Consider the following 26175-nt stretch of genomic DNA (forward strand, 5'->3'; position numbering starts at 1 on the left):
CAAATTTTAATTTCTTCCATGCAGTGGTAGTGTGCCTACTGTAGTCACTGGAGAGGCAGGAAAGGGAAGATACTGCTAAAATTCCTAAAATGGTTTCTCTTTTTTTTCCAACTTGTATTACTGTGTATAGTTTTAATCTCATGAAGATGGTGAGTTTAATCAGTTGTAGTTCAATGTTGGTTTTTGTACTCTATGGAAAATTAAAAGCATTCTCCTGCAAGATTTTATAGTATCATCTTAGTTTAGATTTGGCTATGTTAATGGTGTGCGTTAGCACTTCTTAGGTACTGCCTATAGTAAGATGGTGAAACAAAAAATGAAATTAGTTTTCATTTTTTAATAGTATAATTTGCTTCAGGATGTTAAATTAACATTGATATACAATCATTGAACTTCTTTATAAGTAAATTTTGAAGATTTTCTTGCAGCTTAAGACAAAATTTTTAATAATTTTTCATACAAATTCAGTTTCAATAAGGTATTTTCAGTTATTGGTGAGACATTTTTGTGTGCTGAATTATGCTATACCACAGCATTCCTCCCAATTAAAAATATTTCTCTTTATATTTTTTTAAATTATGTATTGATTGTTGTTCTGGGTTGTTTTCTCACCTGAAGGATAAAGGTCAATGACCACAGCAAACTGGTCATTGGATCCTTCAAGTTCATAACATTTGTACAGTGCTTCTAGTTCTCCTGTTGTTAGGAAATGTTCCACAGAAGAATATAAGAGTCTTATCAGGTTTCTGACTGCATTTTGCTTGATGAACATTATCTTGAAATTTTGGGTTTTAAACATAGACTCACAGAATGGCCTAGACTGGAAGGGGCCTTAAAGATTATCTATTTCCAGACCCCTGCCATGGCAGAGATACTTTCCACTTAGACCAGGTTGCTCACAGCCCCATCCAGCCTGAAAACTCTGGGGATGGGGCATCTGCAACTTCTCTGGGCAGCCTGTGCCAGTGCCTCATTACCCTCACAGTAAGGAATTTCTTGGTAACATTAATCTAAACATACTCAATGTCAGTTTAAAACCCTTTCCCTCTTGTCCTGTCAGTTACATGATCCGTATTTTACGTAGGCTCCCTTCAGGTACTGGAAGGCCACAATTAAAATACCCTCAAAACTTCTCTTTTCCCGGCTGAATAATCTCATTTCTCTCAGCCTTTCCTCATAGGAGAGGTGTGCTCCATCCCTGTAATCATCTTGATGGCCCTTCTGTGGATTCATTCCATTAGGGTGATGTCCTTCCCATGCTGGGAACCCCAGAGCTGGTTACAGCTCTCCAGGTGGGGGTCTCACCAGAACAGAGCAGAGGGGCAGAATCCCCTCCCTCACCCTGCTGGCCAAACTGCTTTGGAGAGCCAAGGTCCAGTTGGTGTTCTGGTCTGTGAGTGCACACTCCTGGCACATGTCCAGCCTCTCATTCATCAACAAACCCAAGTCCTTCTTGGCAGGGCTGCTCTCGATCTGTTCATCCCCCAGCCTCTATTGATACCAAGGGTTGCCCTGACCCAGGTGCAGCTCGTGCTTTGAAAGAAGCATACGTGTTCACTTGATCAGAAGTGGACATGGTTTGTGGCCACATGTTTGGTGAGTTCTCTTAACTCCATCCTAATATGTAGTTCCTTCCCTTTCTTTCCTCTGTCACCATCAATATTTTCTAATAATATTTTGCATGGGACTACCAGTGGGAGTTGTAAGTACTTTTGCAACATTATGCTAAAGAATGAATTGACCTAAGTGCACCGTTTTTACATTTTTAATGAATGGTTACACTGCCAGTGTGTCTTGTACAACAGAGAACTGAGTTCCCACAGTAGAACAGGAAGAGTAATTAGAGGATTAGGAGAAGGATCTGCATGACATTAGCCTGAGAGACAAGAACTCTGTGTGTATTAAAATTGCCATGCAATTGGCATACCACTTCTGTGAGATTGTGTTGGCATATGGGGGTGTGTGTGTATGTATATATATGAAAGAAGAACTGAAATACAAGAGCCAATTTCTGCCTTTCTTCACCTCACCAGTCTAGACTCTGTACCTGAAGGTCCAAAACCGCAGGTCACTGTTACTTTCCAAGGGTTTAAGATCTGTTTTTAAGGGCTTCATGAACTTTGCTGTATTTTACTTTCAAAGCTGATTGGGCAGCGATCTGTCAGTCTGTGAAAAGCGAGCTGCAGTCTCTCTATGAGGTTTCCCAGTGGCTTCTTGTCCTAGGAAATATGCAACTAAGTTCCATCTGCAGATCTGCCTGCATTTGGCACAGACCCAGTTATTCTCACACCTTCTTACAAAGAGTACCACAACAGTGTTTTTCCAATATCTGTGCATATGCTTGTAGCATGAGCGACTAATGAGTGTGTTAGTGAATATTGGAATAAGTTAACATGGATTGGAAGGTGCCTGCTGCTAACATGGCAACAGTATGACACCATCGCTGCATAAACTGCTGTAATATAAAAGTCTGCATGGAGATAAGTGCTCTGATTCAGAAGTCTGCCAGCCGTTTACTGTCACCAGTGACTGTTGGGAAGTAGATAAATTGGCTGCTGGTTTTAGCTTCAGAATGAGCACAAAGTAAGCAGCCTGGCTACAGCATCTTAAGTCTCTAATCCCAGTTCCTGCTCTTTCTGTTACTGGTTTTTAGCAGCTTGCCTCATGTTATTGTGCTGTTAGTTTTGTGACAGGGCTGGATAGTGGTGTGAATTGTACCACCACATTTCTCTGTTGTGATCTGTGCTGTGGTTCATCTTAAGAACAGGTGACAGCTCTTTCTAGTGGAGTGGAATCCTGTTAGGGGCACTGGCGGTTGCCAGAATGCCCTCGAGTGCCTGTCTCACTTCCCTCAGTGAGAGTTTGGACAGCTTGGACACTGCATGTGACTGCTTCACTTGGCAGCATTGAACAACACAAAATCACATTCAAAAATGCTGCTGTGAGGAAGTGTCAGCAAAAAGTCTTTGAAGGTCTTCAGGGTAGTTTGGTGCAGTGATGCAGCTGGGTAGCAGACAGGAGCACTGCGGACTCCTCAGCCTTCCCCTCTTCCCCTACAGCTGCAGCCTGCTCTGTTTTCTCTGGAGTTCATCAGCACAGTTCTGTTAGGTGTCATGTAGAAATATGGATTTCCAATTAAAAAATCAATATTTATCCAATTATTAAAAGTTTTTTTCATTTTCTTTCTTTATAACCATGCTCTTGTCAGACTCCATATTAATATCATCGTACTTCATCAGTGTTCAGGGAATAGTCGTGATTAGTTTTTTGGGCCACTGTATTTTATGATTTTCAGTATAGAAAATAATCTTTTAGAAAGTTTAAATTTAGTGGAGAATTTAAAATATCTCTCAACTTTTCAGTAGAAAGACTATATTTGGACATACTAACTTTCTTGCAGCAGCTATAGACATATATTTTCAGAGCTCTGACCCACTGACTTACAAATCTTTACGGTGCATATGTAGCCAGCCATGTGTAAACCTTTGCAGAAATAAGATCAAAATCTGCTAGGTCAAAGACAATAGTTTTTTCCCCTTATATAGCTCCTGTATTGTAGCTCAGGGTTTCTTATTACAATAGTACAGTACCATGTATGCGTAAGTGACTTGCTTTCTCTACAATTCAGTTGTTATTCTGATGATGTATCACAAGAGAAGGTTATATGGCAAAAAAATAATCCTTTTCTTATCCCAGGTATTGTTAAAGGAATACCAAAGAATTCCTTGGGACTTGTGAGAAGCTTCTTTTCTGCTTCTCAAGAGCAGGAGTTGGGTGAGACTCCAGCTTCTCTTCATTGCTGAAGATAGGTTCATCAAAGTATTTCACTATCCTCTTTACTGCAGTTAAAGGCAACTGCTCGTCTCTCTGCACTTTACTGAAGCAGAGCAAAGGACAAGATAATCCCCTTAGCCTGTTAAATGCTCCATCCCATCTGGTAGGTGATAATTGCATTGTAAGGGGATTAACACAGTGGGATATGCTTACAGTGTCATGAAAGCTTCACTATAAGTGTGAAAGTCAGCTGATTGCATTCTAGCACTTGGGGACCTTACATTTGCATGTATTTTGTAAAAATACATAAAAGACAAGTTTCATCTGGGGAAGGCACGCAGTACCTTTACATGCCATCCTTCATGTATTTGTAACAGATTTTGCATTTGTTCTAGAGTATCAGTAGTCTGAATATCTGAAATCCTCTTGTAGGAGTAGTGCAGTAGACTCTTGTTTAGCCAAATGTTCTGAGATCATTCTGTGGAGTATAGCTGTATTAAATGCATCCCAGGTGTTGACTACTGTTAATCAAAAGTACTATGAGTTTAAAATCATGGGGTTTAATTGTTACCAGTCTAGGGTCAGCCATGTTATTTAAACACTGCCTGGAAATCTTCATCAGTAAAGGTGAAATTTGAATAAGCCATACTGTGAGGAATATACATAGTAATTTTGTGTCAGTGAGGATTTCTGTCCAGAAGATTTCTGGCTGAAAGTAATTTTTCTTGCACCAATCAAAATAAATATTTTGAAATTTTAGTTCCAAGCATGAGCCTAAGGTAGTGCAGACTGACTGTTTTTTTACAAAAAAAGTTTAAAGTCTATGGTTTTTAAATTTATCTAATGCTGTAGTAAGATAGTAAATCTTAAGGTTCAGAGCATTTCATAAGCTAATTGCACCTTAGCTTCCTTACCTTTCAAGATGATAAAGATCCCTGAGAAGTTATTGTGGAGCAGTAGCTCAGGGTTGATTATCACCCTGTTTGATTGCACTCTCTCCAGTCTCCCCATATGGTACAAGAAACTGGGCAAGTTGCTCTGTGCTGACCTGCATGTGCCACTTTGCTGGTTTGAACATTAACCTGGGTGGTTAAAACAGGGTTTGGTTAGCTCACACTGTGCAGGGATAGAGCTTTGTAGTCAGGTGAACAAATGAAAGTCAGGTATAGAAGTACACACTGTATGCAGAAGATGCTTTAGTGACACTGTATGACCTTGCTGCAGGATTAAATTTTCTAATGAATTAAAGTTCTGTGACCAGCTGTGTGGCTGCTGTTTCTCTGGTTTCCATTTCCTGACTTAGCAGCACTGTGTGCATGTGCAATTCTGAGAGTAAGGGTAAAATAAAATATAGTGGGTTTTTGTGGGGTGTCTGCAGTAACTTTGCCAGTCTGTGATGAGATTGTTGAGTGTGGTTAAGCTCAACCTTCTCTTACTTAATCATGTATCTGAGTGGGGTCAAGTAGAATGCTGGTTTTCCAGGTTCTGATGATGAGACATGGAAGATTTCACAGATATTTTTTAATTTTATTTTTGCTATTTCTTTTAAGGTGACTAAACTCTAAAAAATATTCTTAATTATTTCCTTTTAGGCAGAAAATGTTTACCTGAGGAGAGGAAAACTGGAGAAGTTTGCTCTTTTGTTTTCTGACATGTTGTAGTTTTAAATAAGCTTGGGTGTAAGGTCATGGAACTCAAAAAATAAACATAACAACAGCTTTCCAAAAAATGAATACATGTCCCCTTTCCCCACCTTACTTATTTCTGTAATATGAGTATGTCACATGAAAATCCCTCTTGAAAGAACCATTACACTTGCAATATACAGAAAGTATTTTTAAGAGGAATTTTCAGATATTTAGAAATGGGTTTTTAACCATCCTTCCATAGATATATAAAATATATACCAAATATGTAGCAAACCAAATAATATATGGTATATAATAAATTTTCTTCTTATTTAGGTGACAAACAGCATGTTTGGTGCTTCAAGGAAGAAGTTTGTAGAGGGGGTTGATGGTGACTACCATGATGAGAACATGTACTACAGCCAATCATCGATGTTCCCACATCGGTCAGAAAAAGATGTAAGTTGAATAAGCTTATTTCTTCTCCTTTCAATACTGAGATAGTTTCAAGTATATGAAATTTATGTGAGGAAGGGCTTCATTTAGCTTTAAGCTGTACATTTCCAGTGGCAAGTGCTTCAATTTTTAGTGAATGTATTCATGTCGACTTCAGCCATATGCTTGCCAGTATTGTTTGGGGTTTTTTTCATCTTGAAGCATTGTAATTGTAATATAAATTGAATTATTGATTATATCTTGTGCTTCTGTGCAGTGTCTACAGGTTTGTTGTTGTGGTTTTGCATTTTACATCTTCAGCCATTTTTAGTTTCTGAAAATGCTTTGTGCAGTTTGTTTGCTGAAGTAATCTAAGTTAGGTATTTCTCCTATTTGGAATGCCACACAGTTACAAAACTAGTAATTCCTAAACAATTTTCCCCTCCGTAATGAAAAATTGTATGTTAGAACTGCAGTGACATTACTGAAGCTCTGTTGCTTCTTACCAGAGATAAATAGATTAGGCAGTAAAGTAATTCACTTTCCTATGGAGCAGCATGAAGAAATACATGGAGGACTTGAAAGTGTGACTTGAAGTTAATGTCACCTGCAGGTCAGTAATATCATCTCGTGGCAGGCTTGTATTTAATATGTGTAGGCAACATAGTCTTCCTAATTAAAAAAAATTCTATTCAAATTTTTAAAAAGGTAAAAATGCTTCAAGTCTGCCTCCAAGACTGTCCAGAAATATGGTTAATAGCAGTTTTGAACATAGTCTTGATAGACCTTGACCTGTATCAACAGAAGCATTTCCTACAGACTCTTAGCAGAATTTTAATATAGATTTTCAAAGAGAAGGTAATAAATTTAGAGAGTAGAAGGCCTTTTTCAGACAAAATGAAGTAAAAAAAAAAAAAACCATAAATGCAGCTTTCCAATTGAGTTTCATAAATTGATAAGAGCCAGCAAAGGATTAAAATGTAGTACAGTGTAAACAAAACTAAATGGGCTGCTCTTTTCTCTTTATGTTGATTACGTGTATACATGTACCACAGATGCACATAGGCACAATGGAATATTTATGATGTGGAATATACATCCTTTTTCTGGTCACGAAGAGGTGCAGCTAGCACTCAAAAACAGTAGATAGAATTTCTCCAAAGTGATTTTTGTACATTAAATCCTTGCTTTTAGATTTGATGCACTGAGAGTAAAATCATTACGGTGTAGTAAGAAAGCTAAAGTGAGATAAATGCTACGCTGCACAGCATACACAGTGAAAGCTGATAGCTTGGCACATTTTTAACACAGTGAATGAATGTTTTAGTTGCCTACTTTTTCTGTAGGTATAATTGCAGAAGTGCATCTTAGAATGGCACTTCAAGAGAAGGAAGGTGGGTGATCCATACACCAGGAATGACAAATGAGAAATCTTGAAGGCTTGTGGGAGAAATGGCCAAAATTGGGCATGGAAGCCTGCTGTAGTTGGCAGAAGAATGATGTCATTTCAACAGGAAATAGAAGAGTGGATTTGAAAAAGCTTTTTAAAAATTTTATTTCCAAATTATTTTAAGGTTACCCAAGTCCTGTAGCTTCACTATTGACCATTACAACTGTCTGAGTTTATGCTTATGAAATTTTAAACTGTTATATGATACTCTGATTTTTTAAATAAGTTTATAAAAATAAATTTATGGTGATAATATTGACTGTACACCTTTGATCACTCAGGTATAGCTAAATGCATACTGTGTATTACATGTTTCATTTGCTGTTTCACTTGGCTCACAGTAGATAAAAGGAGGGTTGGAAGTGTTGTTACATTCTCTTAGTTTCCAACTTCTTTCACGGCTTTGTAAACCTTTACCTGTTGAAAATAACCATGTTTTCAAATAGTCTTTCAACTAGAATTCAGCTAAAAATGTTGTATATTAAAGTTAAATAAATATATTGACTGTTCTTTAGATAACAGTATTGACAGGCTAAAATAAAATTGCTCAAAGTTTTTCCAAGTAAGCTAATAAAGACTAATGTTCAAAATCTAGATCCAGTTTTATGAATACCTGGGGGAAAAATTCCAGCGTTCTAGATCTTGAAGCACTTTGAATCTTTCTGTCTTCACATCTACTATGGGAATAAAATAAAAGCAGAAGTAGTATTGGGGAATGAAGCAAATTACTTGTATATTATCTAAACAAGGTGTAATTTTACTACAATTTAAGTGATTCCTCTTTTTTCATTTTCAACTTCATTTATGTCTTTACTGAAAGCAGATAAAATTAATGTTGAAGGCTTTTGCAACTGACCTATAAAAAATTACAGAAATGTAATTTTTTTTTCTCTCCAGTGTATGAGATGTACATATGAATGCAGAGTCCTTAATTTATGCTGCATTTATCTTCTAGAGTTCTTCCAACAGAAATAGAATGGTTTTGGTGGAAGCTTCTGTGAATGGCCTCCCTAAATACTGTTTTTCAGTAAGGGCTAAAGCTTGTGTAGTATTTACCCTTATACTGGATATAGCTAGGTGTTACTGGTTTTCATTTTGTTGAAGTTTTACTGATTCTGATCTTGAAAGTTGCTGCTTTCCAAGGAGTTGTTGTTGCTCGTGTGTATCTATACTCCAAGCTGCGGAGTATAGGAATAGGGGAACATAGGGAATGGTGAAATCCTCCTAAAATTTAGAGTAAAGGCTATTACTGCAAGTGTACTTGTATAAACTTCAAAACTTACTTTTCACTTTATTTTTACAGTCAAGTCAAGCCAAATCCTGTCCTGAATTTCAAAGACTTTTGACATGGGGAAAGAACTAGCAGCAAATAATTTTGGATATGTTACTTTTATTTCAGCCACAGTGTAGCTAAAAGTTTTCTTTTCATTTACCTGTTCTTTCACTAGAGAAAGCAGTTGTAGGTAAACAGGGCTAATATGGTAATTGAAATGGAAAAGTTGCATGTTACTCACATGCACAAGTGCTTCCAAGATCATGTGGATACTGACTGGATAACTTATTTTAGACCCACAATTACAGTTTCTTAGATGAGATTACATCTTGCTCAAGCCATCTTATGCTTTTTTTTTTATTGAGTCAGTTGCTTTGACTTGAATCATCACATGCTTGTTGAACTAAGTAGGGAAGACGAAAAGAGTATATGCATGAATGCTCTATCTGTGAATATTTTTGCACTTGGTCAGTACATTATAACCAGGTCAATAATCCTTTGGCAAATAAATTAGGTGTTTTACAGCACTTTCAGAACAAAGAATAGGTTAAGAAAATAGTGTAACTTTTTACTGGCAACAAGTGGGATCCTTTTAATATAAATTGACAAGATGATGCGCTGGGCGCCCACAAAACAATTGCAGAGCTTACTTGTAGCTAATTTCACCAACTTAATTGAGCTGTCTGTACACTCAGCAAAATAATTTTCAGGACATGGATACATGTGTTTTTATTTGGATAGAGTGACAGTGGTATAAATTGGTAGCTCAAGGCTCTCATGTACTTTTGAAACTACCGTTGTTAAATGAACAAAACAAAAATGCAGATTTCTCATGTATGAGAATGTAAGAAGGGCTCCACAAGGTTTGACCAATCTAGCCCAACCCACTGAAAATGTGTACATGAGAGTATAAGATAAGGGCATCTTCTGTTGTTTTGTAGTCATAAATCTGACAGTAGACACGCATGCATTTTAATGAAGGTCTACCCAATCAGAAAACTTAGAGATTTTTTTCAATTAGTATTTTTCCAAATCTTGGCCCAGTCCTTTGCTGTTCTTTTTCATTTCCAGTTGCTCAACAGATAGTAAAATGCTTGCAGTGAGGTAGTAGTAATACTTCTGATTTGTGTTTTTAGTTGTGGCAAGTGAGATTTACCTTCAAGATTAGATTTGTCTCATTGCAATTGTTTGTCTAACTCCCTAGCAGTAGGAAGTCTTCCGATTTGGATATGGAGTACAGAAAAATTGATTGTTGATTCTGGGAGCCTACTTTCCAGAGGTTTCTTCCATCCTGAGCTGAAGCATGTCTGTGGTGGATGAAATTCAGGGGTTCCTTTGTCATGAGACAGTTGCACAAAGGCAGATGTCAGTGGTGCTGATACAACAAAGGGTGGTCAAAGGCCTGTTACTGTGATTCTATTAAACTGATTTATAGAACCTTTACTTTTCCTGTGTTTTGAAATACTTGGCCTTAGAAGGAGGTGGTACTTTTACAAGAGAGAAAACCCTGAAGGTTTAGCTTGCCAGAATCTTGCTAAGTTTTGGAAACTAAGTGTGTAAGAGTTTAGTCAGTTTTCTGGATACAACTTTGACTTTAAGGCTGCTGAACCTCATTGATCCAGATGAATTGCTGTCTTTTTAATGCTATTATTTCAGGATTCTGAGGAAACCTATGGTATCATGTTTCATAAGGTATCTTTCTTGCCTTAGTCATAATTTACTTCAGATGCTTCATATGGAGTTGTATGTATTTAAGAATTCCCATGAAACCCCCTTGTGTCAGGAGCAGTTGTAGCATTCACACTAATGCTGGTTGGCTAAATAGAGATATACTGTACATTAACCTAACTTGTAATGGTCTGAATAGTTTTGATCCATTTGTGGACTGAGAAAAAACCCTAAAATTTATTTTGATAAATAAATAGATTAATGTCTTAATTATAAATGGCAAATTAATATTTTCACATGCATTACTTTGTATGTAAACATGCTTGTAGATTTGACTGAATAGTGAGTTGATTTGCCCTGCTTGGTTTGTGAAACACATGACTTAGGCTTCACTCATTGAAGTGTGAGTTACAATGCAACAGAGTTACTTTTCACCTTCCAAAAGAGTGATTAAACATTCCTTGCATGTATTACTGAGTACACAAACAACCCAAACAACCAACAAAAGAAACAAAAAACCAAAACAAAAACCCTAATGGAAACAAACTTTAAATGTATGAAAATTGCAATGCCATTGATAGTGGTAAAAGTGGCAAAATAGTTGGAAGGATTTGCAGGGAATGAGATTAGTAACAATTGAAGGAACTTTGTGTTTTAATGCAATTCCCTTTCAGAGCCTATCTTCATTCTGCCTATAGTGTGCATTTTCATAAGAAAGTTATCCAGTATGCTGAAAGAACAAAAAGTTTCAAATACAAAATGCACCCTTTACTGTGTCACCTATAAATTTGCACATAAATGGATTTATCAAATAAAACAACACATCATAAACTAATTTTACTTAGAGACAAAAGTGTGTTTTTATACTATTTCACACAGTATGTAAGTATGTATCTGTAAAATATATATCTGAATATAAGTTAGTTCACATCCCTTTACAATTTGGAATTATGTCAGAAGGAAATTAATTCTACTGTTGATGACTGTAGTATAATTTTCACTGATTGTTTTTGTACTTAGGCTTTTTATAGAATAATTGAATGCCTATGGTAGGTGTTCTGTACTTTGCTGTGCTTCATCTTTGCTTCATCTAGAAGCTTTATTTTCACTTCACAATGCATAATAATTTTCATATGTTAGCTCTAGCTTTTGAAGTGGTGCCTTTAACTAGATTAATTCCATGCATAAAATCATGTACATTTTCTAGAAGGAAAGGTTATGGTTTCTTACCCAATAACTCAGTTCATTGAACATGCTGTTTTGTAATATTGATGGTTTATGAGCTCAGTGGTGGGCATTTTGTTTGGTTTTTGCTTTTTTTTTTAAATGTAGCTGGTTATTTAATTGGTATAAAATATTTGTTTTGTTGTCCTAGTTCTTAATTGCTTTGGCATTTTTATAGCATCTTTCAATGAGCTTTCAGTAGTCATTTGGCTCATTGATAAACTGTACTATCAATGTCTCTACACAGGGAGAATTTGTTTTTACTTGGATAGCCATGTTAACCTCGCAGTAATAATGTCATTGTCATTCAAAAGCAACATCTTGTCTCTAAGATCTTGAGATATTGCTGCTATCAGCAGTGTGGTCCTACCTCCTTGTGCTCTCCAAGTGCTGCTGGAGGTAGAAGATCACAACTAACAAGAAATTATGAAATATGAAAGACTGAATAAAATTTCATTTATTTTACAGTATTGTACATGAGTTTATATTTCACAAATTATTTACATCAGTTGTAATTTTCACTGGCAGATAATACCCTATATTTATATATGTATACAAGTTTTTTATTGACTTTGATACTGAAATTTGGAAATACTTGTAACATGGGACTGTTGTGAGTGCTGTATTAAAAGGTGGTGTAAAGAGGAAGACTAATAACGCTACTAAAAAACTGCCAGAGTCTAGTATTTTTATCTGTTATTTGTTGACTTGTTTTACTACTGATTTTTACGTCAGTATAACACCACTTCTTTTGAGGCTGTGGGTCAGATGTTGTTACTAAATAGTGCAGCACAGATGGCAGATACCAGAAATAAAGTAGTGTAAATACAAAATTATGCTGATGTTTGCATCTGTGAGAAACCCATAATTTATCAGGCTAGATACTTCTCACAAACTTGCTTATTCTAACACATTTTGCTTCTAGGAGTTGACTTTGTAGTGCTAAATCAATATATTTTAGCTACAGCTTGCTTCATGTTTAAGAAAGTAGCTTTGGGCTATAACTATATAATGTAGCAGCCGTCACAGAATTGCTTTACTGTGTTTTCTTGGTGTCACCCTGCTGCCGTGGCAGCGATGGGGGCAGGCAGCTGTCCCCACGCTGAGCTGGGGCTTTGCTTGGAGGAGGCAGTACACTGCAGTGCACAGGGAGGCAGGAGCCTGTTCGGCCAGTGCTGCTGCTGGCTTTCCTCCCACCACCCCTCTGCTCTCAGGAAGGCTGCAGCTTATGTTGTGCACTCTCCCGAGAGGGTTGTAAAGTGCAGGGTTTTCTTCACAGTTCTGGCAAATGCACAATTTCTTGGTGCTGTGGGTTTTTTGTGGTTTTTTTTTGGTTTTTTTTTTTTTTGGTTGGTTGTTTTTTTTTTTTGGTTTTTTTTTTTTTAGATTTGTTGACACTCTCAAACTGCAGTAAACTGATCAAGAGTAATGAAAGCAGTTACAGTAAAATCTCTCAGCAGTAGGGATAAGAAATTGTCTGATAGCCCCTTGCAGCTTATTGATTCTTCGTGTGGACCAGTCCAGCAAAATGGGGCCATCTGCTTGTATCATCAGTTGGTTTGAGTTTAGATACATAATCTTCCATGATCAAAATTGCACTGTTTGAGACTCAGGAGTAAAATGATGTCCATGTCTTGAGTGTCATGAACTCAGTCTTTCAGCCTGCCAGCAGTGAGTGTTGGTCTTTCCTGTATTCTGGCAAAATAAAGTGCAGCCTTCATGTTACACAAGGTCTCTCATGCTCAGTAGTCCCCATGTCCCATGGGAGAGGCAAGTTGTAGGCCTCCTGTGTCTCCTAATAACATAGGGAAAGCTAATTGGAAAAAAAAAAAAATCTACCTAGTTCAGTGATACAACTTTGGAATAGAAACAGAAATCCCATGCTGCGTTTTGTGGCTGTTAACCACTAGCAAATTGATTTAGGTTGTTACAACTGTAATTCTGAGTGAGTTTTCCCTAAGATTCTAATGTAACTGGGTAAAGCTTAATAGATCTTAGCAACCGGAAGTGGCTTTAGTCACCTTAAGGCTTAGTCTACTCTGGTTTTTATTAAGGTTATGACATTTGGCTGTTGTAGACAAAAAGAAATTCAAGTGACTTCCAGTCACAGTTGCAAGTATGCTCTTGGAGAGTTGTTTTATTTTCTGTATTGTGTAGCAAGTAGCCCAGTCAGATGAAATAATGATTGCAAAATGCCAGAAGAAATGGTTTTAGTACTACTAATACCATTCATCTTGAATCTTCATTATCTTTGCTGAACCAAGCTTGAGTAGACTATCATAGTGACTCAGAGGCTCTGAATGCAAGTCAAGGTTCTGGTAATAGAGGTTAAGGTTTTGCTGAATTTAATTTTTGTTGCTGATCTAAATTGTATGGAAATAATAAAAAAAAAAGACAATTTTAAACTGTATCTTGCTTAGATATGACAGAAAAAGATGTTTAATAAAGTAGAGATTAAATAAGTGAGATATCCATACAGCATACTCTTGGTCCTTAAGATTTGAGAAATGCTGCATTTAATTTGCCTGGAACAGATCCACAGGATTTTTTATTGATTTTTTTTTCTTGAGGCTTGTTATCTTTGATGTTTTAAGTATGTTATGACATTAAATTATCAGACTTACTGAATTCAACACTTGGCCTTTATTATGATTTTCTATAAAGGTTTCTTTACAAGTCATTTTGCAATTAACTTTTCATGTAAAAGTAAGTGGCACAATAGATGTAACCTACTTTGCAATGTTTCTAAAGAAAATCTTCTTTCTAATAAGCAGTGTTCAATAAATATTATTTGCTTCTGCTTTTAATTGAATTTAAAAAATCAAGTAGTACTCATTGTACAATAGGTAGGATTCTTTTTTCCCTCTTTAAAGTAATCTGTTGCCTCTTAGGGGTTTTCTAATTATTGGGGTTTTTTACTCCAAATTAACATTATAAATAGAAGACTTTATGCTGAGGTCTTTTCCTGCTTATTACATCACATGCCACCACAGCAGTTTTTTAATTCTCTGAGCAGCTGTGCTTATGGGATATTCCTTTTTGGCTTAACTGTTTTGCTTATTTGTCCCAAAGCTGGTAGTACTTTTTGACTGATGTTTCTAGTGCATTGTCTGGTGTGCCGGCTTTTATTTTTGAACTTGTGTGCCTTTATCATTGTCTCAGAAAGTGTCTTATGACTTTCTGCCTCTCATTTTTCCCATAGAATTACAATTTTTCACACCTTGCAACATGTTCTAGGTGTACCTTGCAACTTGTCAAACTTGAATATTATTTTTTTAACCTCGCCATTTTACTTTGTCTTTCCTTTCTTAAAAACTACTGTCAGCTTGTATTATCCGTGTTTAATGACCATCAGTTTGTTAGCTGGGGGTGGGGGGAAAGTGTGTTTTGAAATCTTGTCTCCCAAGTGTCTCTACTTCAGCATGCTTTGGTTCGTGTTGCAGAGTAATATTAGTGTGAGTGAATTTTAATCCTCCCAAATGAAAACTGGTTGGAAGAGAGCCTGCAGCACTGCATCAGACATATGCCACTCACTAATGGACATCTAGTCTATGGCATCAAGTGTTTTAGTTTAGGAAAGCATACAGCAGCTGGTAGGCCCCCAGAGCCAACTTTTTTTTTTTTTTTACAAATGTATTTCCCTCTGGTTGCATCACTTGCTGATGCAGATATGGCCTGTGAACCTGGTTATATGAATGCTGAGCTGAAGCCACTGGGTGTTACTTAAAGTGGATTTTTGTTTACAGTGAGTTCTTCACTAAGGAAGAAGACCTTGTCTTCTTTCTCATTTCTGCTATCGGGATTTGGCCCCAGTATAGACAACTAGCACATTCAGCTTATAAGGTTTGTTTGAATTTTACATCTGCCTAGATGATATCAACAAAGCAATTTGTAATTTATCACAGTAAAGTTATTTTGATTTGAATTCTTTACTCTCAAGCTGAAAACCCTTGAAACTGCCTTATGTCTAAGAATCCAGACATTTCTTTCCTTGAAACCATCCTAAAATTCAGTCCAAGTCCAGACTAATTCACTAAACAAGCAGCTATTTGCCCATGTGTTACTAAGTAGAAGTAGCATGTTCTGTTGTGGATGGAGGGACAAGGTCAACTAAAAACTCTTCTTGCTCCAGAGGGGCAATCAGCTATAACCTAGTGTTGGTAATGATCAGCAAAAACAGGGATGGATGTTCCAATATTTAACTTCCCTTAAGATTACAAAGGGGTTTTTTTCCAAGTGTTTAAGTTCTATGTCCTGTTTCTCAAAGTTATTAATACTTTATATTTCTTCAGAAGCATGGAGAACAATCTGTTCTTTTCCTCTTAGAACAGTGGCTGGAAATCTGGTGTCAAGTGCCTAGATTAGTTGCCTTTTTTCTTGATAGTACATGATTTCTCTAAAGTGGTCATGGTAGAGCAGAAAATACTGCTTCTGACATTTGTAGGTCCTGGTCATATCTATGTACAAGCATGAAGTCAGCTCTTAGACCAATATATTATAATTTTAACATTAGAATCTTACCTGATGTTCATATCTGTTTGTATATACCTGTTGCTGCCTATCCAATCATATTGTAAATGATAGTATGAAACTCTCACTTGTTGAGCAGGAAAGGATGTGGTTGTATGAGGCAGAGGAAAAAGACCTCTGATTTAAGTAAATGAGTAGGTTTTTTTCTGTAACGATGGGTCTTCTGGCTGCAAGGGTAGAAAACCTGAAAGCTTTAGATCTTCTGTGCTCTTTGTTGCAAGTGAAATCTGTGCTTATACAGGTAAACTCATACATTTTTATTGATGCGTAATATACTGCTGCAGGTGTTACTGTACAGATATTTTGGGGAGTTTATAAATTTTTCATTACTTTGAATGAGTTTTCAGTTGTTTTGGTTTTCTTGGCATAACATGGTGTTGACAACTTCCAGAGCAAGATAGCACAGTATTTTTGTCTTTAATAACCTCTTGTTCTTACATTTTAGATGCTGGCATCACCATCAACATCAGGTCAGCTGTCTCAGTTTGGGGCAAGTTTATACGGGCAACAAAGTAAGAATTCTTTTTATTAGTAATATGTTTATTTTATGCTAAATATATTACAGTTTCACACTCTGGAACATGCAGATGGCTTTGTTTTCTGGTGATTATGTAAAAATGACAATATGTCTCCTTATGTACAATTATTTTAAGATGCATTTTTGCTTTGCTTACTATGCATTTTTGCAGTGTTTACTGTGCAAAATGTCATCACTTCATAACTGCTAAATATCCAAATACAATCACACTATAAAAATTTTCTGTGATTTAACAGACTCTCTGAAGGAAAACATAAAGAAAGAAGGCTGAGCCAAAATGAACCTATTTCAGAAAACTATGTAAGGAATAGGAGGAAATTATACCTTAAATATAACTGGTACTTCATGCTCTACATGAGCACAGTACATCTTGTGTACAAGCTTGGCAACTTGCATTTGGCAAAGAGTTGTGCCATTAAGATTATTGCTTTCTGCATCACTGTTTTTTTTCTTTCCTTGACAATGTCATGTGTCTGCCACTCATATGGACACCGTTGCTATAGAAGAGCTATAGAGCAACAGTCACAGTGTAATGCTGACTTAAGAACCACCTAACTTAAGCCAGCATTGAGAATTGAGCCTTTTGGTAACTGAGAGGTGCACTCAGGCAGTGACTCAGAATATCTGAGATACAGTTCCACAAGTAAAACTGGTTGTGAATGTCATCTCTCCTGTGTCACTGTATGCTTCTAAATGTTTTCTGCTGTCTTACTAAGTGCATCTAACTCAGATTCCAAGAAAAAGTGTCTTCAGAATACTTTTAGAGAGTCTGGACTTTTTTATCTAGACAAACTAAAAGCTTTGTTTGCTAGATGCATGGCCTTCCCAACTTCTTTTGGTTTGAAAAATACAGTGGCGTTTTGGGGTGGCTTTTTTTGTTTGTTTTTTGGTGGCGTTGGTTTTTTACAAGGTTTTTTTTTTCCTATCTCAATGGTTGTTCAAGAGTGACCCTGTAATGTAAACTGCCATTTTATTATGCTACTGAGATTTATATGAGCAGCTTCTAGCCAGTCCGAGTTGTGTTTGGCTCTTTTAGGTGCTGATTCTGGCACTGTTGAACCTTTCAGACTTTACTGTATATAGATACTGAAGTAGTTTATTCATTCCGTTTATCACAGTTATTTGTTGTTTATTTTTTAAGGTAATCTTTTTTTATCAAATTGTTTTTTCATTCAGTTAGTTGCTGTGCCTAGGATGTAATCTCTGTAACATGTAGACATACATGCCTACAACCTTGAAAGTAAATATTATCAGATGTCAGTTTCTACCAGATCTTGAGAAAAAGGGCCAAGAAACTTTTTTGTTGAAGTCATAGTTACGATTAAAATACTCTTTAGGAAAAACAAAACTGATGTTGCACTTTTAATGATTGGTCAGTCATTAAGCAAGATGTCATATTACTGCATTAATATAACCTAAATTTGACCAGTAAGAAGGAAATTGGCCATTTCATTGGTCTGCCTTCAACATAGCCCATATAGATCTCCTCTCAGTTAGAAAACTGGGAAAAGAAAGTGTAAGAAAAAAGGCTTTTGTGTTTTTTTTATTTCTTATAGTGAGTATTTCAGCTGCCCCTCCTTGCCAGCAATATGGTTCTACTTCCCTGTAACAGCCCTCATCAGTAAAAAAATCTAGTTTAAAGAAAGCCAATGAGAAGAAATAACCATCAGTCTAAAAGTGGCTTTGCTAAAACAAATGCTTGCACAAAATAAGGTTGAATATCCTAATTCTGTTTCTTGGTGTGCTGTATCTAGTTTGGAAGTGAATGTATTTTTTCTTTACAGTTTTATTTTTAAAATCCCATGTAATTGTTAATCAACATGAAATATTATTTATAATACATATTTATGCTCATTGAAATTATTCTGATGCAGCAAATTGCCAAAATATTTACAGTGAAAACTTTGATGTAATCAACTTTTAATGAAATGTTAGGATGCTTGTTATAGCAAGTCACACTGCCTCTTAATCTGAATGTATAGAGATAAATCTGAGTGTAACACACTTGAATTTTATTGCAAACTCCCTGGATTTGCAAATTGTAGGGTAGGACATAGACTGCAGTTCTTATAGTGTAAAAGCTGAATGACTGGGAGATTTCTTCAGACCTTGTCCATGATAATAATTTGAGCATATGCTGTGTCTGTTCTTTGCATTCTTAGTATTTAACCACGTTATACATTGGCATATTCAGCTCTACTGCTGGGGTATTCTGCCATGGGAGAGTGCTGATCCATCAGAATTTTCTTTTGTTTGGTCTGCAAGATAAGGTTTTGAGTTCTGTCAGTCTGCCCCAGCAGCCTTATGCCAAAGCAATAGGAACTGTCACAGCCATCATTTTTTATATGATAAGTTTGTTATTATTGCCATGTTGCACTGAATGACTTTTTTTTTTTGTCTTTGAACATAATTCTGAAACTTCTTAAACACAGAAAAGTGATGTGAGAATAATGAAAAACTTAATAAAGATTTTTGACATTTTGAAAAGGGCAGTAACTGATTATTTTCTGCTGTTCTCAGTTGAAGTAATTTAATTTTTTTACCTCACTGAAATGCTTGGTTTATTCTGTCACACAATTGTGACAATTGTAGAAAATACTTTTGATCACATGGTTAAAACCATTTTGTATGTTTTTAAATGCTAATAGAGGGTTGTTAAAATTCTGCTTGCTTTCTTTTCTGGTAAGGTCAAACTTGATCACAGACACTGGAGTACTGTTGCCTTAAAGAAGCAACTTGAACTGTAAAGAGAGAATTGGCCTCAAATGTTGCTTTTGTTGTCCTAAAAACAGTGATATTGTTAATTAAAGATTCATCACTTTTTTTTTTTTAATCAGAGATTTGCTTAATTTTTAGCAAGAGAAATCAGTGTTCTAAATACTGGTCAAATACATATTTATTCAAAAGTAATTAGCGTATTTCTTGAGTGCAGTTATTGATTTTCCTAAAATGCTGCTTTCTTTTGAGATAAATTGTAGATTTTCACGTCCTTACTGAAAATCTTAAAATTCAATCCTTTTTGTACAGTGTATGTCTCAAAGGAAACAAAATTTTCTAAATTCAATTCAAATTTCCTTAAAGAGACTTTCCAGAGTTAAAGAGATACGAGGCTAAATTTGATAGTTGAGTTTCTTCTATCCAAACAAGGACTTAGTTTTTACACTGCACTTTCCTTCAGTCTTTGCACCTTTTTTTTTGTACGTTGTCAGCATAAATTGTTTCCATCTATACCTGATGGAGAAGACCTTGTTCCTGATTGCTCTGTATCTCCACCCCTCTGAATCTTTTTTCAATAGGTGCACTAGGCCTTCCAATGAGGGGAATGAGCAACAATACCCCTCAGTTAAATCGCAGCTTATCACAAGGCACTCAGTTACCGAGCCACGTAACGCCAACAACAGGGGTACCAACAATGTCACTTCACACGCCTCCATCTCCGAGCAGGTATTTATCAATAGCCGATATTTCTGCCATTGTGTCTTTCTGCAGAGCTCTTGTTAAATGTTCTGCATATTTTGCCTCATACTTTACAGTCTGATAAATTGAAAAAGAAAAAAAGATGTTTCTATGGATCACTTCCTATGTTAGGGAAATAATACCATAAAGTAAGGGTTTACTGTAAGACAGTATTTTATTTTTGTATGTAAAGGACAAATTGCTGGCATGTTCTCCTTCAGAATATAAGAGGTAGTTATTTGATTGTACAGTTAAAATTTTGCTGTGATGTCATACACTGCATGAGAATATAAAGATAGTAGGTCTGAAGTGCTCTTTGGGAAAGAGCTGTAACACCTTTTCATATGTATAATACTTAAGTATTTTTCTAAACCTGATGAAGGACTTGATTAGCATGTAATGGGTCATTTGGTATTTCTGAAGAAATCCAGAACTTCATTAATTATAGAGAGTAATCTAAACACAGTGTTTGGTCGCTAAGCACAAATTAAGTTGCAACAGCTTGGAGTCCATCCTGCGTTAGTAATCTAAATGAGTAGCCAAATACTGTTGTACAGATTCATCTCTGTGAATGTTTTTTTTTTTTTCAGGGGGATATTGCCTATGAATCCTAGGAATATGATGAACCACTCCCAAGTTGGTCAGGGCATTGGAATTCCCAGCAGGACAAACAGCATGAGCAGTTCAGGGTTAGGCAGCCCTAACAGAAGCTCTCCAAGCATAATATGTATGCCAAAGCAGCAACCCTCTCGACAACCTTTTACTGTGAACAGGTAAGGCTCTTTAATTGGACCATCCCTGTACAGCCATAGGCATGCTGCTCTGGAAATGTAATTTTTATCCATTAGAATAAATCTTGAAACCTGTGTCATGTACTCATGTCTGGCAATACACTTTGAATCTCCGTGTAATATTCTTGTAAGGCCTTTGAGGCCTTTAAGCTAAGTTCTCTTTCCATTGAATTTCTGCTGCATCCACTTTAAAGAATGTGATGTTTCTCATGTATTCCCAAGTTTATTTTTGAAACATAACTTGAATTTTCAGCATATGCATCTGTTTTAAAATTGTTCATCTAGGACTTTGGGAAGAAGTAAGGCGAAATTTAAAAACATGGTAGTTATTCTGCAAGGGAAGTAAACTGATTCAGACACAGTAAGGATCTGGTATTTAACTACTTTAAATTCTGGAATGATACAGAAAATAGTGGCTTGCCATTCGTTTAAGGATTTAGTGCTCATTTGGTTGCCAAAAGTTTCTCAGTAGCTTCTCTTTTTCTAACTCTGAGCAGGATACTAACATCACAAATCATTAGGCTTTAACTGTGTTACAGTGCTGTGTTCATGCTTCATTCATTTTGATAAACTTGTAGTAAGCACTGTCTTAGTTTTAATTATTTAATGTGTGTAGTCACAGCTTAGTATGGCTGCCTGCTTTTGATACTTGGTTCCATTACCTCCTGATCTCTGTGCTCCCAGTTAAGTCCTTTTTCTTCCTTCAGGCCCTTTTTTAGAGGAGTGACTATTAGACGGAGCATAAACAAGCTCATGGTGGTCAGGTGCCACCTTTAACCCAATCTAGTATTGTACAAAATAGATAAAGGAAAGTGAAGACGAGCGTCACAACTATCTGGTACTTAATCAGATTGTTTAGTTTTGTTGTTTCACGTTGATATACGCATACATATACTGTTCTCAAGCACAGCAAATAGTGATCCCTTAATAACTGTTTGTGGTCTTGGAGCATGAAAATACTTTGTATCTTGCCTCTGATTACACAGAATTTTCCTTTTCTATCCTGTCTAGTGGCAAGTAGAGCTGATTATTTTAAAAGATAATATATTTTAAAGTATTTTTGAAATTTGAGATCACAACCAGATGAAATAGTAATGTACTTAAAAAATCTGTGTGTGGAGGACAATAATACTGGATATTGATACATGTATACAAAGTACTTGTTTAAGTAGGGTAATTAATTACTCAGCTGTAGGGTAGATAATGAAATCCCCAAGTGTAGGAACTATTGAATTAAAATGCTCATCTTTTACTGTTTGCATTTCTTACTTTCAATAAGCTACAAATTTTACAAATTGAGAAGGAAATATCTCTGAAACAATGAATGTCTCTTATTCCACAGTTTATTAACCTGTGGAAGTATAGTAGTAGTACATATCCAATGGCTAATTAAGGTGTTTAACAAAATTTTGAAATTACTCTTGGGGAAAAGAATTTATGGCATTTGCTTGTCAGGTGCATGAATTATGCGACTTTCAGGAAGCATTTTCTGAATAGTTTAGGTTAGGTTTTTGAACATGAAGCATTTGAAGGTATTTCAAATTAGAATTAAATGCTTCAGATTTGTAGAAAGTTTGCATACGTAAAATTTCCACTACGGAACCTTCTCGTATTTTTATTTATGGAAACTTCCAAAACATCAGCTTCTATCCTGTTGCAGGGAGAAGTGGATGTTGTGGTTTCCCACAGGGCAAACATTCAGAATTTTACTCAGCTGAGGGCCTACCTTTGGGCTTCTCGACATCTCTGGCTCCCACGGGATGAAACTGATTATTTGTGAAGCTGTCTGTGCAACCACAGTGGTCCTCTATGATACTTAGATGTTTTCAAACCTTTTTACTTGACTATATGAAACTTTAGCTTGTGTCCTTGTATGACAGAGACCATCACTCTGCTCACAGTAACACCATGCATACATGGTCATGATTGCACACAATAACTGTTCAGCTTATAAATGAGTCATGACAAACTTGGTTGTTTTCATGATCCAACTTCCCACCTGCCAATGAATGGATTGCAGCCTGACTTATAACTACTGCATTTAATGCTGCTTCATTTTTGTATATGAAATTACTGAGTAATGATCATGTTAGTCATAACTTGTTTGTTGAGAGATGTCTTAATACACAATGGCTATTAAAAAACTAAGCTATTTTGAAGTCATTCCAGTTGACCTGATTGAGCAGTGCCTGATGCTCTGATGCTGCTGCTCAGTGTTTCAGAAAATAATTTAAAACCAAGTTTAGGCTAATATGGGTTGCTTAGGCTTGAAATAATTTCAATTTTTTTCTCCCCTTAATATCTTCCACTAGAAATACAAAGTATCTGTATCCTTTTGTCTGACTTCCTGGATTTTTTTCACAGTATGTCTGGATTTGGGATGAACAGAAATCAGGCATTTGGAATGAATAACTCCTTATCAAGTAACATTTTTAATGGAACGGGTGAGTTTACTCTCTTTAATGTTGAGCTTAAACTACAGTAGAGTTTTTTTTTTTTTTTTAATAAGTCAAATTAATAATGCTTTGTTCTGTTGCAGTGCAACTTTCTAACAATTTTCAGATGTTCCGTAGAAATGCTGCTCCAAAAGCAGTGCTAGGTAACTGGTACTACTTTATAGCAGTGGATTTTGACACTTTTGAAGACAAAGTGAAAGTAGTTCTGTAGTATATTTGCTGTATATCATGTGCTTATAGATTATACATAATCAGTTAGAAATGTAAAACAGCTCTTGAACTTGAAAAGGGTGTTAGAGAAGATTTATTCATATTCTATGAAAACATTAGGTATGTAAAAGCAGTGGGAAAGCATTTTTTTTTTAAATCTCAAACTCCATTTGAACAGCTGGTTTATCATGTAATCCTTTCAGTCAGTTGTTTAAGTTGTGATTTTTCTCTGGGAATTACTTCTTCACCTGAATTTAATGAACTAGAGAGGGGAAACTATCTTTGTCTGTAAATGATTTAGGTTCATATGTGCTGTCATTTCTGTATGTGGCTGCGTATATGAAGCAACCTGAGGTGCTGATGATGTCACAAGAGTGGAATGGTTTGGGCATTCCCTAGGACACTGTGACATTTTTATAGAGCTGCGGCTCTGGCCTCACCTATGTAGCATTTCCAGCTGCAAATCAAAAAGTGTTCCCATGTAACTTGCACTGCATTGGCTTTTCAGCTGCTTCAGCTTTATCTTACCTCATCTAAGGACAATAGAGCTCTTTGATGCTGCTGCTAATATGGGTTATTCTCTTAAATTTTTTCTTGATAGTTCTTCAAATTTAAAACAAAATTACATACCTATTCTAGAACTGAAATTTTGTTGATAGTTTGTCTGTATTTTACATGTACAGACTTTAATTCAAGAGGAGTAGACTTTACTAAATGGTATTGATTATCTGTCGTTTGAAGGCAAATTTCAAACATACTGATGCTCTTTAGGGTAGTCTTGTAACACAAGGGCTGTAGTTACATGTAATAATTACAGAATGGGAAAAAAGATCAACTTGAAAGAAAATATGTCCTACATTTATCTTCCTCACAATGAAGTCTTTGAAAAAAAAACATAAGGGAGTTAAAAATACCTGTTTTTATTACAGATGGAAGTGAAAATGTGACAGGACTGGACCTCTCAGATTTTCCAGCACTAGCAGACAGAAACAGAAGGGAAGGAAGTGGCAATCCAACTCCATTAATAAACCCTTTAGCTGGAAGGGCACCCTATGGTAAGACCATACTTTTGAAAGCTCTTTGAATGAAATGAAATTTGCTTAATTCACCTGTTGCTGTTCATAAGACAATAGACAGTCTTTTCAAAAATGCCACAGGTGAGCTGCTAAGACTCATTTTTAAAAATGATTAATTGATACTTGTGATTGGAGAGTCCCTTTCATAGGTATTAGAATGTGTCTGTTTTAGTTTTACTGTCAATAGGTATTGTTGGGGATTTTGGTTTGTATGGTATGATTGCTCTGAGGCTGCTCACTGTAGATATTTCTTAGGTAATAGATTATATTCAAATGACATATATACAAGAGCTGTTGATGTCCGAGTAGCAAATTGCAGGAATAGTGTTTTATTAGTAGAGGTGTTACTGTGTAAAAGGTCATAAGCTGTAAACATACTGTAAACTTTTGCTGTTTATTTGATAGTATTTGCTGTTGTACTGTTCAGTGTGACCCTTATGATGAACATCTGATTTCAAAAAATAACCTGTAAGCATCAATTATTATCACTCAGATTCCAAGTATGTGTCATAATTCTTGCTGTACAGGTTAAAAAATAATAAAAGGAAAAACCTTTAGGTGGATACAAATCTTACTATTTGGGTCTTGAAAAAATTCAGGTAAGCTTAGTGTGAGGCACAAAACTTCTTTTTGTTACTGCTTTAGTAGATTTTGTTACGCATGTTGCATCAGCTCCTGTGAAAAATTGCTTTTATAACCATAAGTTACTTTTGTGACCCTTGTCAAATTTTGAACCAAAAATAACCTAGTGTTTTCTAACTATAAAACACTAGTGTTTTTCAGAGATAGCTCCAACTTTAATTGGACAAAAGAGATACCACATTATCAAGAGAAAGTAGCCTCATGGATTTGGCATAACCAGGGCCCTCTGCATAAGATAGCTGTGGGAAAGAGTTAACTGAATTGTTGAACACTGGAGAAACGTGACTTCCCCAGATAAAGACACTCAAAGCCAAGCATGAGTGGAGACTTAATACAACTTGAGGCTTATGTAAGATTTTGTTCAACACACAATGGCTTGGGTTGGAAGGAACCCTAAAGACAATCTAGTTCCAGCTCTGGGAAAAGAAGACAGTATGTGAAAAATTGATAGAAGATAGGTGGGAATCAGCACGGAGCTTGAATTCAGTATTAAACAGCACTGCAGCATAAAAATATCTGTAATTGTTCTTTTGCTTACACCATTTCCCCATTTTGTTGCTAGCATAGCTGTTTGCATGACTGCATGATAAACCAGGAAATAAAGTTCTCTAAAGAGCTACTCTGAGCATCTGCTTAGTGCAGCAAATGTGTATGGAGGTAGAAACACTCAAAAAATGAAAATGTGAGATACATGGCTGTTACCTTCCAGCATAAAATGTGGAGAACACTTTCGGTTGTGGACAAGAAAAGAGCACGTTCAAAACAGCAGAGACCTACTTTCCTCATACTTAATTATTCAGGAAAATTGTACTTCAAATAACCTTTAGATGGAATAAGAATATCCATTGAAGTTAATTCATTATCAATTTTATTCATCCAGTGGAAGAAATTGTAAGAACTCTGGATGAACAGCAGAAACAGGATTAACTCAATGTTGGTTTTTCCTTAAATAAAGAAACCTTGATCTCTAATTCCAGAACACTGAAGAAAGTCATGTATTATCATCTAGTGAACCATTTTAGTC

The 26175-nt window shown here is 36.0% G+C and overlaps 1 protein-coding gene across 6 annotated transcripts in view; it reads left to right on the forward strand.

The window, feature by feature from the left end:
* CNOT2 (CCR4-NOT transcription complex subunit 2) overlaps nucleotides 1–26175 on the forward strand; it is an 84688-nt gene that overhangs the window by 44706 nt on the left and 13807 nt on the right. For 3 of the 6 annotated variants that reach the window (XM_068190199.1, XM_068190196.1, XM_068190197.1), the window contains exons 2-8: nucleotides 5739–5861; nucleotides 16428–16494; nucleotides 19817–19964; nucleotides 20567–20749; nucleotides 23132–23211; nucleotides 23307–23366; nucleotides 24363–24488. In XM_068190199.1, the coding sequence (XP_068046300.1) occupies nucleotides 5751–5861; nucleotides 16428–16494; nucleotides 19817–19964; nucleotides 20567–20749; nucleotides 23132–23211; nucleotides 23307–23366; nucleotides 24363–24488 (775 nt within the window). In that variant the 5' untranslated portion in view covers nucleotides 5739–5750. Of the gene's footprint in view, nucleotides 1–5738; nucleotides 5862–7183; nucleotides 7232–16427; nucleotides 16495–19816; nucleotides 19965–20566; nucleotides 20750–23131; nucleotides 23212–23306; nucleotides 23367–24362; nucleotides 24489–26175 lie in introns of those variants that run through there. The other 3 variants (XM_068190198.1, XM_068190200.1, XM_068190201.1) reach the window with 2 other exon arrangements.

This window comes from Anomalospiza imberbis, chromosome 5 (genome assembly GCF_031753505.1).
Source record: "Anomalospiza imberbis isolate Cuckoo-Finch-1a 21T00152 chromosome 5, ASM3175350v1, whole genome shotgun sequence".
Lineage (NCBI taxonomy): Eukaryota > Metazoa > Chordata > Aves > Passeriformes > Viduidae > Anomalospiza > Anomalospiza imberbis.